Genomic DNA, 12718 nt, shown 5'->3' on the forward strand with positions numbered 1-12718 from the left:
CTGCTGTCTTTGTGGGACGCGTTAAAAATGTCACAGCGCATTGCATACTTATTGGCGCATGTGTTAATGCACCACCACAGGCATCGCCCCACCGAACCGCCAAACCACCGCTGCAGAGCGCTGGCAGGCTAAATGTTACGCGTTGCATGCATTTGTGGCTGGCAAAATCCTTTCCCCTTTTTTCCCTTTTTTCCATTCGACGTTTGCATATTCTCAGCTCACACACACATACACACTCCGCTTTTCCTACCTTTTGTGGCAGGTGTTTGAATTAGCTTTCTGTTGGTTGGCCGGGCTTTAGCTGCAGCACAATGGCTTGCAATTGCACAAAAGCTTATTAGGTTTTCCCTGCCGTTCGTTTCACTCGTTTTCCCGCTATTTGTGTGTGTGTGACTGCCATTTCGTTTCAGCCGTATTCGTGGGGGTGTGTGTGAGTGTGTAATACTTTTTTTTACAACAAATAATGCGCTTTGAGGTCGCGTGCTTCACGTGTTTTAATCCATTCGCTTTTAGCCCCCTCCCCCCTTTCGCAACTTTTGTGGCACTTTTACGCTTCGCTTTTAACGGCGGCGGTGCAAACGGCGGCTCCAAATCCATTTGACAATGTAAACAACAAAGGGAAACTCGGCTCCCAAAATGCATAGTTCACTTCGATAAACAGAAGTAGAGGTTCCGCCGGAAAACTATCGGGAGTTGGAAGCATTTAAAGCGCTTTAATATCTCGCATGCGCTATTCGGAAGTATCTTCGAAACTATCTGTGAAGAGCTTAACTTAAATTATAGATTGAAGCAAACGAAAGTCAGCTTATGGAAGAACTTGACTAAAAGTACCATTGAAATGGGACGAACAAACCAAATTGAACGTGTCCTTCTGTTGCTAGTTAAATATTTCTGCAAAATTTCACTTCTATTCATTAAATTTAAACTTTAGCCTGGAGCTTCACCTTTATATGCCTTTTCCCTTACTTATCTGCTATCCCGCATGTATTATAGCCGAAAAGCTTGACGATGCGAGTTGTCTGGCTGAGCCATGAATTATATTCGGACAACAATGAACGGCAAGGACTCTCCAGCAGATGCGTTGCCCATGGCTATAATATGGCCCGGGGCACTCGAAAGTGGATCGGGGATAGCCGGGATGTACTACCATTTCGTTTACACGGCAATTTCAGCTTGAGCTGCAGTTGATTTAATTCAAGAGGCCATGCATTTGCAATGTCGAGGGTTCGCATGAAAAATGTACGGCGCTTCGCAGGAGTGTTATCCTTCTTTTTTCGATATAATTGCTCGGCTATTCGGGCGATGCAAATACAAGTGGCATTGTAACATAATTTTCGAGCAAAATACATCAAAATGGACCATCGTGAAAATCTCCATTTTCATATGTTTGCACAGCAGTCTAAACTTCACACAGGCAGATATGTTGATGTGGTTAGTTAGCATCTGTGTTTATATTTGTGTTTGCATTTTGCATTTTCTGCCGAATGGTGGAAGTGGTGGTGGGGTTGTGTGGGGGCATACACATGTCCATGTCCGTCACATTTGTCGGTGAACATGTAGCAGTGTTTACCTCCGTTCCACAACCCATTTTATCGCTTTTTTCTCTGTCGATTTGGCCCTGCACATTTGTGTTTGTTCAGCTACTTTTGCGGTTTGCCGCTTTTCGCGCACATTTCAACCACATTTGTAGTCACTCCGGTTTGGACAACCGCCAGAAAAAGAGCCGAGGAAAAACCGTTCAAGAGCGCGAACTAAGAAAAGCCAACAAAAAATTGACTACAGCTTATGCAACACCTTGCAATACAATGATCGTACAACTCGAATACATCTGTTCGTGTACACTCTTCTTGTGTTGTAAAATGATTATATAAGTTCAAAGTAAGGGGAGGAATATATGGAATAAATTTAGTCCTGCCCAAGCAGTCAGTACCACTACAAGTTCATACAGTACCGTGGTACTGCATTGATTGTCCATTGATCTACCGCGAATCGCCAATTTACCGCCCAAAATGAGGACATCGTAGTTTAGATAGCCACTTCTCATTTAATGGCTCATCATTTGAATTTGGTTCGATAATCGGGAGAGCGCAGGAAATGAATGAGAAATGCCGGCAAATTGAAACGCATTACCATACAAATCTATAATTTCAACGAAATTAGTGTACATTTTTATCGCAAAGCAATGTTTTTCAACTTTTCCACCAGCTCGTCTGTGTGTGTGTGCATTTGTGTTTGCGTACCACGGGGCGTATGCGCAATTTGATGTGCTCGCAATTCAATTAAATTCGGCAAATTAAAGCGAACTGGTATAGCTGAAGTGAAATTTAATTGCATGGGGGAACAATTCCCCTCTTGTTCTCTGGCTTTTTCTCTTGGGAGGTCAGGGCAAAATGCAGCACGTATTTATTAGCTGACGTGCATTGATGAAGGTCGAACTAGCGTCGAATGCGTGATCAACTGAAACAGGGAATGGATATCGGAGGTGGAAGATGGAAGAGGGTGGCGCAGGATAAAGAGGAGCTGGAGTAACCGGCAAGGAATCCCTCTGGCCGCTGATTGACTCACGATTATGCAATAAAACAGCAGACGACATGCAGGACAACACTCAAATCCCCGCAGAGACAATGGTCCGCAGACCAGGCCTCTGTTCATCAGCGTCCTTTTCCTCATTTTCCCTCGAGCTTGGGGTGTTTGTGAGGGTTTCATTGGCTTCATTTCAACAGCAGCTTTTCAAAAGCTAAAACTTTTTTATGTCCAACTCATTAAAAATGTGCGCCAATGGGCATTATGCAGGCCAGTCCGGGGATCCTTGATTCCTCGCCGAATTTGGCTCGAGCTTCGTTTGCTTGCCACACATACACATAGGAATACAAACAGAATCGGGCCAAAATACTTGCACACTGAAAATAATTGCCTGCTGGTTCAAACATAAACAACAAATGGTTTATATGTCATACTTATGCTAATTTCTTGATAGGAAACATCGTATCCTGAACTTTTTACTTACTTATTTTTTATCTTTATTTATGGCAACCATTTAATTTTTTCGCGTGTAGATTTTAGGATGTTTTTCGCTTGAATTTCTCGCCTTTTGCCTGAATGCGAGCTTACGACCAAGTTGAAGCCAGAAAGCCAAATGCAATTTCCAAGTTTTTAATGTGCGAAATTTCTAATTTAAGATTTACGATATTTTTATGTCGAATTACGTACCACCCGGCATTTCCCTCCCAAGCCCCCTGTCGTTGATGTTCGCTCATTTTCGTGCTCTGGTGTTTGGCTGTGAATTCTTTTGGCCAGCTGCTTTATGCCCGCTCGCTGGGAAGTTGGCCCGGCTTTTAATGGAGACGCGGACTCTTTAATTGTGAAACTGGACTGTGCGTATTGCAGGCCGCACCGGATGGGTATATTTTTGGACTCTTAATTATGGACACGCCCAAAGGTCAATGGTCGCCTTTTGATGCAAATTTTATGGACTGGAACTTAATTGGCCCTGGACCCGTTGAATGGCCCACACAGAGCGCGGAAAAACGCTGAAAAATCTGCCGCTGGCAAATAAAATGGCCTGTCCAAATTGTTTTGCGACTGACCAGTTGACTAAAACCAACAAGAATTTGTAACTGGTGCAGATTTAATGTGCATTTGTTTTCGTCGCGGTTTGTTTTTGTTCCGGGCGGGGAAAGGATGAAAGGGTGAAAGGTCAGGGGAAGGTTTGTAAACGCAGCGATTGCAGCTGCAGTTTTGTTAGTTAGGGCAATAAATTGTTGGCTTCATTCGTTGGCCGGGGATCGAGGGGTTGGGGTTGTGTCAGATGCAGAGATTGCATAAAATAAATTGGTCAGCGATTGATTTGGGGGATTTGCCGAACAATTTATTACCGCCGAGATAAAGGCATTTGAGTGTCAACATCAAAATGGCAACATTCCATTCCAGTCGAATGCCCGACCCAGTCAAATATTTTCCCTTTAATCCTTTTTGCGTGACCTACACGGAAACCAATGTTGTTTGTGACTGATGGGCATTTGGGGTTGCACTTTATCAGACTTTTAGTATGATTCAAGATAATATTTAATATTTATAAAAGGAAACTATTAGTGTGTTGATCAAAACAAAAGAAAAGGAAACTGCTGGTTAATAAGTCACTGTTATACTGAGCTACATATTAATTATTTTTACTTTAAAGTAAACTTTCCTGGCCCTCGATTTTTTGCTGAGTGAATCTTTAAGGCAACATTTTACAGCACATTAGGCAGACCTCCGATTCGAGTGGAATTTAAACCGCTTAAGTGAAAAGAGAAACGTCGACACGTGCTCCATTGCCCAGACGGGGAGACAGCGATTCCCAGCGGTGCTCGAAAAAAGAAACCGCAAAAACCGTATCTCAATTGCAATCACTCAAAACAACGGAAATGACGCTTAGCACAACTTCCTGCCGCTCCGGCGGACAAACGGACGGACAAATGAAAGTACCACAGCTACGGGACGACGCGCAGCACCACCGCCCAGCCACCAGCTACTAGCCACCACCCACCCGAATTGTAATTCATGTCGCTGGGGGAGTTTTCTTTTTTGGCATATTTGTCAACTCTGTTTCCACTGCACACATGATGAGGTGGGGCGTGGGGTGTTGGTGTGGGTGTGGGAGTTTAGGGCCGGCCACGCCCACCAGTCGTACGCCACTGACGGGCACATTCAAGTGCAATTTCCTTGTAATGCGAAACTATGTCATTTTGGCACGGACGCGAGCCGAAAAGCAGTTTTAGGATCCTGGATGGTCTGTGGGTACAGGCAAGCCTCAGAAAATCAACAAACTTGGTCAATTAAACAATAAAGCTAAATATTTAAAATAAATCACTTAATATATAGTTATAATTATTAGATTTCTGTACTTAAATGCTTAAATATAGTTTTAGTAGAAAGATTATTAAAGTGAAAGCACATATATCACTTCCGAGCAAACCTATTTATAGATGTTGGCCCGTGTTTGTTGCAGCGCGTGCATGCAAACATGACACGTTGGCGCACTTGTGATGGCACTCGTGTCCACCTGGCAGCCGGCTCCTGGCAGTTTTCACCCGGCGATTGCAGCTGCAACCGGATGCGGAACCAGATACTCTGCACCTGGCTCTGAGCTAGAGCCGGAGTGCCGAAAATAGCCGGCAACAACCGGCAAGCAAAGTGGCAACTGGAGTGACGGGCTCTGGGTCTCAGGGAAACGATTCCGGGATTCGGGGGCGAGATCCTAGGCAGCCCGGCTGACAGTCGGCATTTGATAATGTCAAGCCCCAAATCAGCAACAGATACCGGCCAACTGGGGGACTCGGAGCTCGAAACTCGGGGGTGGACAATTGCACGTTGCGATTTCAGCCAGTTGCCACTTGGTCGGGCACACATGGGCATCTTGGCCATCTCAAGTGTCTGTCTGGGCCATCGTCGAGTGCGGTTTGTCGTCTGGTCGCCCGATGGCGAGACTAAGCAACTATAGTTTAACTCTTGCCCAGACCGTAATTGCCGCTGAATTTGTCTCCCTTTTTGTCTTTACAGAACAGTTTCACATTTTTGTGGGCGATCTGAGTGCCGAAATCGAAACGCAACAGCTGAAAGATGCATTCACCCCATTCGGAGAAATATCGTAAGTACCCTCATACGAAATTTTTAATAAACTATATTCAGTTAATATCATATATGCAAGTATGTATCAGATCTTACAGCTTGGTAATCGACTGGGTTACTACTTTTTAATTACTAGAACATTACCCACTCCAAAACCTTTTCTAGCATCGATTCCTTCTTCTGCCAGCACATTAACTCCAATCAAAGAACATTTTGCCGCACTTGTGCCGGCCGAGCAAATTGTTAAATAAACAAACAAGCGGCAAATGAAGTCCCCCGTCTTTCTGCGCCTAATTTATGAATAATTAGCGAGCCGAGGGTGCATGTCGAAGGAAACCGCGAAATGTTGTGCCACAGCAATGTGAATTTCTCTTATTTCTGGCTCTGCTTTGCTTTTGTTTTTTTCCGGCTGCTTTTCTGGAAATCACGAGTGAATGGTCCATAGAAACTGCGGCTGTGGCTGGGGCGCCCAAGCAACGGGCAATAAATTAATAATTTAATTTTCGACGTTTTTGTTTGAGCAGCTAAAAAGGGGGAAAAACAAACTGCATCGGGGACCGGGACCAGTTGAAAGCCACAAGCCGCTGTCGACGCCGAGGCAAACAAATGATGCCGGGCGAGTGGCCCAAAAAAATATTAGAGCAGAACAAGTGAAAGCAAATAAAACTGATTTATATACATACGCCCGTGATTCAAGTGGGGGGCTACCCCATCTTACCTTGCTTTACCTTATATATATATATATATATACTTGTGTGCGGCTCAGAAATGTTGCGTCTGCTCATCAGGTCACTAACCAAAAAAAGACGTCCTGGGAGCGTTTTTCGCAGGCTTTTCATTTGCCACTTCCTTAATTAATGAGCATCAGGCTTCGTCTCCGTCTTCCATTCGCCCCTCGCTATTTGCTCGTAGTTCTTTTGAGAAACGTTGAACTCATTTTGCCAGAAACTATTTATTCGAGTGAACACTCGAAAAAAAAAACATTGAGAAGACTCCAGTATAAAATTCTCAGCTTAATGTTATCTAATTTTATACGTGTCAAACTTGTACTTACCTTAAGAGTTTAAGGATAATCATTATACTAGCTTTCTTTAAACAATCTTTCTGTTCCAATAAGTACAAAATAATTTTTATTGTGCAACGCCAAACATTCGTTTAATATTTTTGGGGGCTTGGCCTTTTGAAGTGCTGTGCGGATTTTTGGTAGCTTTTTATCCCGCGGCTCCGGATCTGCAAAAACCGTTCTTCCGCGTGTTTATTTTATGGCGGGAGCAAATCTACGAAATAATTACATTTTCCATCTACACCTGAAGTGGTTCTCCGCTGCCTTCGGGGTCCAAGGATTCAAGGATCCAGGCAGCCGGCTTCAAAGACATCCTCATGCCAGGACATCCTTCGCCTTCGCAGCTGCCTTCGTCTCTTAATTTATTGCTCTTTATGCCTTAAGTGCCCGCGTGGGAAATAATCGCAAATATGTTGTCGTCTCCGGCTTTACCTACTTTTCATCATCAGGTTAACAGCACTCATGGGTGGATTTTTCATTAAGGACGCTAAATTTATACAACAAATTTGCCCCCAGACTTCAGCTCGTTTTTAATTAACTGGCCTAACTTTTCAGCTGCGGTGAAGAGTGGAAACTTTACAGAGTAATATGTGTGGAAAATTCGACATAACTGAAACTTTTTATGGTTTTAGTTTCGGAGACGGGCCACCAGACAGAACTCATTATGGAAGTCGATGAGAAATTATTGAAAAGCAAAGGCTGCGGAAACAAAAGGAACTTAATCCCTCAATTAATTGCTTCCCTTTGGCAATACAATCGCAATCGGCAACCGTAATCGCACTGATAATCCCTTCAAAATAATTAAGTCTCTTTGAGTTTCCAAATCAATCAACACCTTGCTCTTAATCAAAACCACCGAGCTCCCAGCACCCAGCACCCAGCACCGTCACTTGTCCACTTTCCCAGCACACAATTTGCCTCTGGGGCACCACTAATAAATAGTTTCCCTATCGCAATGCTTAATGGACTGGCACCCACCAAACATCTGATTAGACAATATAATGCGAGGCCCCTCATTCTTATGAGGCTGCCCCATAAAACACAACGCCCCGAGTGTGTTTGCTTTAATGCAGCTAATTAATTATTCGACTGGTCGAAAGGATCAACATAAAACCCATGACCACTTCAAGTTGGCCAATTAGGGAGATTCGCAGAAACCAATCGACTGCAGCAGAAGCAGCAGAGTAGCATTAGCAGCTAAGACGATGACGGGCAGTTCAAGGGACTCGAGATATATATAGTTAGTATATGGTTATAATACTATTCGTGACCGGGCACAAAACTGAAATTCAATTATCCGCCTGCGGTGGGCGGCACAAATTGCGTCTGCTTGTCGCTGCAGTCGCCGCAGCCCAAAACCATAACCAGATAGCAGTGCTCCTGATTAATCACATGCAATATGTTCTGGCCTCGATTTCGAACTCGTTTCACGAGGCGCATTCATAAATAAAACCAGAATCAGATTCAGAATCGGAATGGGGATCGGAATCAGAAGCAGTACCAGCAACGTAGACACAGAGAAATAGAGAAACAAAGGAGTTCGGCACAATGGGCAAATTGATTAGCGAGCGGGACATGGACACGTTCTGGCCATTTGGCAGGACTACTGTGGGTCCTTGGCTGATTAGTTTCCTCGATATTGTTGCCGCCTCTCATAATTCAATTACATTTTTGTGCTGCATGGCTAACGAGGCCTTCTCGGCCTGTAATTGGCAGCCCTTCTTGCTTGTTGCTGTTTGCCGCCATTCATTGTCGGCCACAAAGGGCTTAACTTGGCCTTTGTGCGCAAGCTTGGTTCGCACGAATTTCCAAATTTCCACGAAAAAAGTTCATAGAGCAATTAATATTTCAAAATATTTCAATGGGTTCCAATTTAAGCTTTAAATTAAAAAGCAATATAACATAAGCAATACAAAAGTTTGGAAAATGAGGACCGACCGGAAAGTCGAATTTATTCCTATAATCCTACTTTCCAGCTTTGACCAAACCTTTTTTTTCCCGTGTACCCACACAAAACTTATGCTGAACTTACGTGTAAAAGTCCCAAAGAGGTTTCCCGAAAAAAAGCAAAGAAATCAACAAGATAATAGTTGATAGTTGCGACTGGGAATGCGAAGGGAAATAAACTCACTCGCTATCTCGTTTGCTTTTTTCGGTTACTTTTAATGACACTTGGAAAAGTTTTGATTTTGGTTTGCTGTCTACCATCGCCAGACTGCAGACTCCTTTGCCACCTGGCCACGACGTCATTACGCTGATGCTCCTTCTCTCCATTTCAATTTTTTTCAGAGGGGCATATAATTTTGTCGCCCCGTTTCAGCGACAGCCCTCGATTGGGACTATGCTGAAAATGAGCAAAACTTTCAACTTAATCTATTCAGAAAGTTGGCCAGCTTCAGCGATGGATTCAGCCTCAGCTTCGGCCTCAGCCCTTTTCATAAACTTCAAAATGCGCTTGTGCACGTCGTCAAGTTAACTTGGCTCCTTTCTGCAGTTCTGCAGTTGTACAGTTCTACAGTTCGACTTTCAGTTGCAGCAAGGGGAAACGGAAACCAATGATCGGCGACAAGTGGGCGGCGGAAATGGCGCAAAAAGTTGAGCGGCCCGCGCCATCTAACTCTGCTGTTAAGTAGGCGGCGGCTTTTGTTGCGAGGCGGCGAGTGACAAATCAAAATCGCATTCAAATGCGACGCGGCGTGCAGCGGAAGTTAATGCGAAAAACTTTTGCCCCAAAACGCGCACAATCAGTCAAGCATCATCTCCGTGGCACTCTTAGCGATTTTCCCTGCACTTGGAAATAAACTTAACCCTTTAATTTACAAATATATATTTATGGTCTAGAAACTAACTTTGAGAAATACCTTTTACTTAGCATTAAATATGACATAATGAGACTATAAAAATGTTTTTGTTACACATCTTTCATTACTATTTTTTTTCAAAATCTGTATTAAAAGTTTAGGAAAATGTAAATGCAACATTTGGCTTACTTTAGAGTTCATTTTTTCTCTATGTGATCTTCCCGGATTTTCTCGCAATCCTTCGCTCTGTTTGTGCGTAGTGTGAAAAATGAGTCTTGGCAGTTTGTGTTGCAGCCGCAAAAGCCTGACACTTTTTCATGCCGCCTGCGACGATTTATATTTGTGGCAAGTGTCAAAAGTTGGACCAAGTTCTGCGACTTTAAAGCGCCACTCAATGCAAATTAAAGCAAATTGAAACCGGGCCGAGTACATTCAGCTGTGTAAACTTTTTAATATAATTTTAATGGCCAGCAAAGTTTGCACAATCATTAAATGGCAAACAAATTTCGTTTTCAATTTGTACAGATTGTGTATCAATACACAGGTTTAATGCTTAGATAATAGACTGAGAGCCAGGCTGTGGCGGCAGCAGCATCGTCCTTGGATCCTGGGGCATAAATTTATTTAATTTACTTTCATGCCGCGGCCAGGCAACTTTTCCCATAAAATACGCATTAATTCATTAAAATTGACAAAGGCGAAACACGAGTGCCAAGCACGGTTGGCTGCCTTTTGGACAGTGTCTGTTGCCAAATGCTCGGCGACTGAGTGAATGAATGACTGAGTGACTGAGTGACTGACTGGCTGGCTAGCTGGCTGACAATGTCCTGCGTTTTTGGGGCCAACTAAACGGAGCCAAAACAGTTTGCAAAACGGCGCCCCACAGCGGCTAAATGTATATAAATAAAAGTGCTTCAGAGCGGCGGCGCCTTTTAAAATTAAATCAACGGAAATAAAAGGGACAACAAGGGATGTAAGGGCAGCAGCCCAAACTTTTTTATCGCGCCAACAAAGCCGCGCCAGAAATTATGCTGCAATGAAGACGACACCGAGTGTAGTCCTTTTCGTCCTTGGACGAGGGGCGACAATTTTTGGCTGCCGCTTAAAATGGCACTTTGGCTGCCTGTCATTTGCAGGCAGCGCGGCACAAATTGAATTTAACTGCAGTTTCTGGGCCTCTGGTTCTTTGGTCCTCCGCTTCTCGGCTCTGCCCGGAATTGAGCCGCTGCCAAAAAAAACAAGTAAAGGGCAACGACGGCGACGGCGGCGGCTGAGGAGTCGACCCTCCGGGGCCCGCACATATGTTGAAAGTTTATCACTTGGCCAAATAAAAATTTGCTACTCGGGCCGAGCTTGCCACTCCACGGCCTTGCTCTAAACTTTTGGCTACAAATTTATTGGCAATAAATTGACTGCCATTAAAGTAAGCGAATAAAAAATGGCTGCCAACGCATAAATCCCTAAAATAATTTGACAAAATGAGTCACACAGATTGAGTGGCCCATTTTATGTGCCCCCGGCTCTACGCCGAAGTCACAGGTGCAATTTCGACACGGAAATGTAATTTTAAAACACTCAACGACCTCTGGGCCAGCCTCCTGAAGTTTGAGTCGGGCAAAAATTAGCGGAAGGGGCACAAAATAATATAATCATGGACCAATAAAGTCGGTCCATACACTAAGGAATAAAATGCGTATCAAAACTATACATTACTAAAGGGTATACATTATTGTTGCACTAAGACTCTACTTTGCATTGCTTCCATTATAACATCATTCTATGAAATCAGTTAGTCCCTCATTAGCTGGGTCGTGGTTTTTCGCTTAGTGTGCCGCCTGTACAGGTGCCCCTACCACTTGAGTGACACTCTGCGGCAGGATGGCGAAGAAGGAGCTGCAAACAAGAGAAATCTAATCAAAGCTAATCCAACAAAAGCGAATGCCGGGGCAATGTCAAGCGCCTTTTGTTTGCCCCAAGTGGCGTAAGCGCGGAAATTTGCTTGGCCAGACTCAAGGGCCCCGGCGATGGTAGACATTTATTTAAAATACAAGCTATAAAATGAGCTGCCGGATGCGGATGTGGCGGATGCGGATGGCGAATGGCGGATGCTGGACGGCCATGCAGATCTGCCACAGAGCCATCCAAGTGTCGAGTGCCCTGTAATTGCCGGACAGAGGTAAACGCCCGAAGGGGCGGTCTCAAAGTAGAAAAGATAAGGGCAAAGAAGATCGCGGGCTGGGGCTGAATTAAATGAATTTGATTTACGTTTTTAAAGCCAAATAAACGCCTTTCAATTAAGTCGAAAGCCGGAGCAGCAGCTGCCCGTCCGTTGCCTCTTATTGACTTTGGCAGTGGCTGTGCCGCTGACAGCGTTCGTTGGCATTGGTCTCTGGCAAAATACTCGAAAAACCACCGCAAACACCTGACGAGTATTCATTCGATGCCACCTGCCCCGAGCTGGGGCCATCTCTTTCCCGCTCCTTGTCTTGCGCCTAGCTCCCTCTCCCTTTCGTCCATCCACAACCGCCGTTTGCACAGAGCGCTCATACGCCCTGTTGCCTCGATTCGCTTTTGTCGTTACATTTTGGACCTGTCGTTTTGCACTTGGATAAATTTGGCCATGGCGCATGGATCTATTATGGGTTTTTTATTATTGAAAGAAAGCATTTTTATGTGGCATACTTGTAAAATGCTGTGGCAATGCTTATAAAAGAAATACCAGCCCAAAGAAATCAAGCTCCTTTCCAATTTCACCATATTAGGTGGCTTTTTGCTCAGTGCACGCTCTCTGCTTGTTGTCATTTCGGTAGTGCCGCACAGTGTTCACTGATTTCGCTTGCAAATTAATGAGAAATTAGAGACAATGGCGGAGTCGGAGCCACAGTGGCGCAGATAGGAGCCGGAACCGATGGCAGGACCATTGCCACTTCCAGGTCCTCTTTCGCCGTCGTAAAAAGAACATTTGTGCTAATTTAGAAAAAGGCAAATTTGGACAGGACTTCATTACGGGCACCTAACGGCATTGGCATTGCCTTTGCTTTTGGCCTGTTCCTTGTTTGATTGATTGAATTTGTCTGGGATTGCTCATTGGAGGTCTGGGCGGTGCGGGGGTCGTCGGTTCGGGAGTTCAGGGGTCCTGGGATTCGTCATCCGGAATAATGGGCAAAGTGAAACGCTCCGGGTCCAGAAGCCATACATATTTAATATTTAGATTATTTCCTTGTAGATTGATATCAATTTAATG

The 12718-nt window shown here is 44.3% G+C and overlaps 1 protein-coding gene across 5 annotated transcripts in view; it reads left to right on the forward strand.

The window, feature by feature from the left end:
- Positions 1-12718, forward strand: part of LOC117144833 (nucleolysin TIA-1) — an 88230-nt gene that overhangs the window by 47024 nt on the left and 28488 nt on the right. For all 5 annotated transcript variants that reach the window (XM_033310218.1, XM_033310221.1, XM_033310222.1 and 2 more), the window contains exon 3: positions 5542-5629. In XM_033310218.1, the coding sequence (XP_033166109.1) occupies positions 5542-5629 (88 nt within the window). The remainder of the gene's footprint in view (positions 1-5541; positions 5630-12718) is intronic.

This window comes from Drosophila mauritiana, chromosome 3R, assembly GCF_004382145.1.
Source record: "Drosophila mauritiana strain mau12 chromosome 3R, ASM438214v1, whole genome shotgun sequence".
Lineage (NCBI taxonomy): Eukaryota > Metazoa > Arthropoda > Insecta > Diptera > Drosophilidae > Drosophila > Drosophila mauritiana.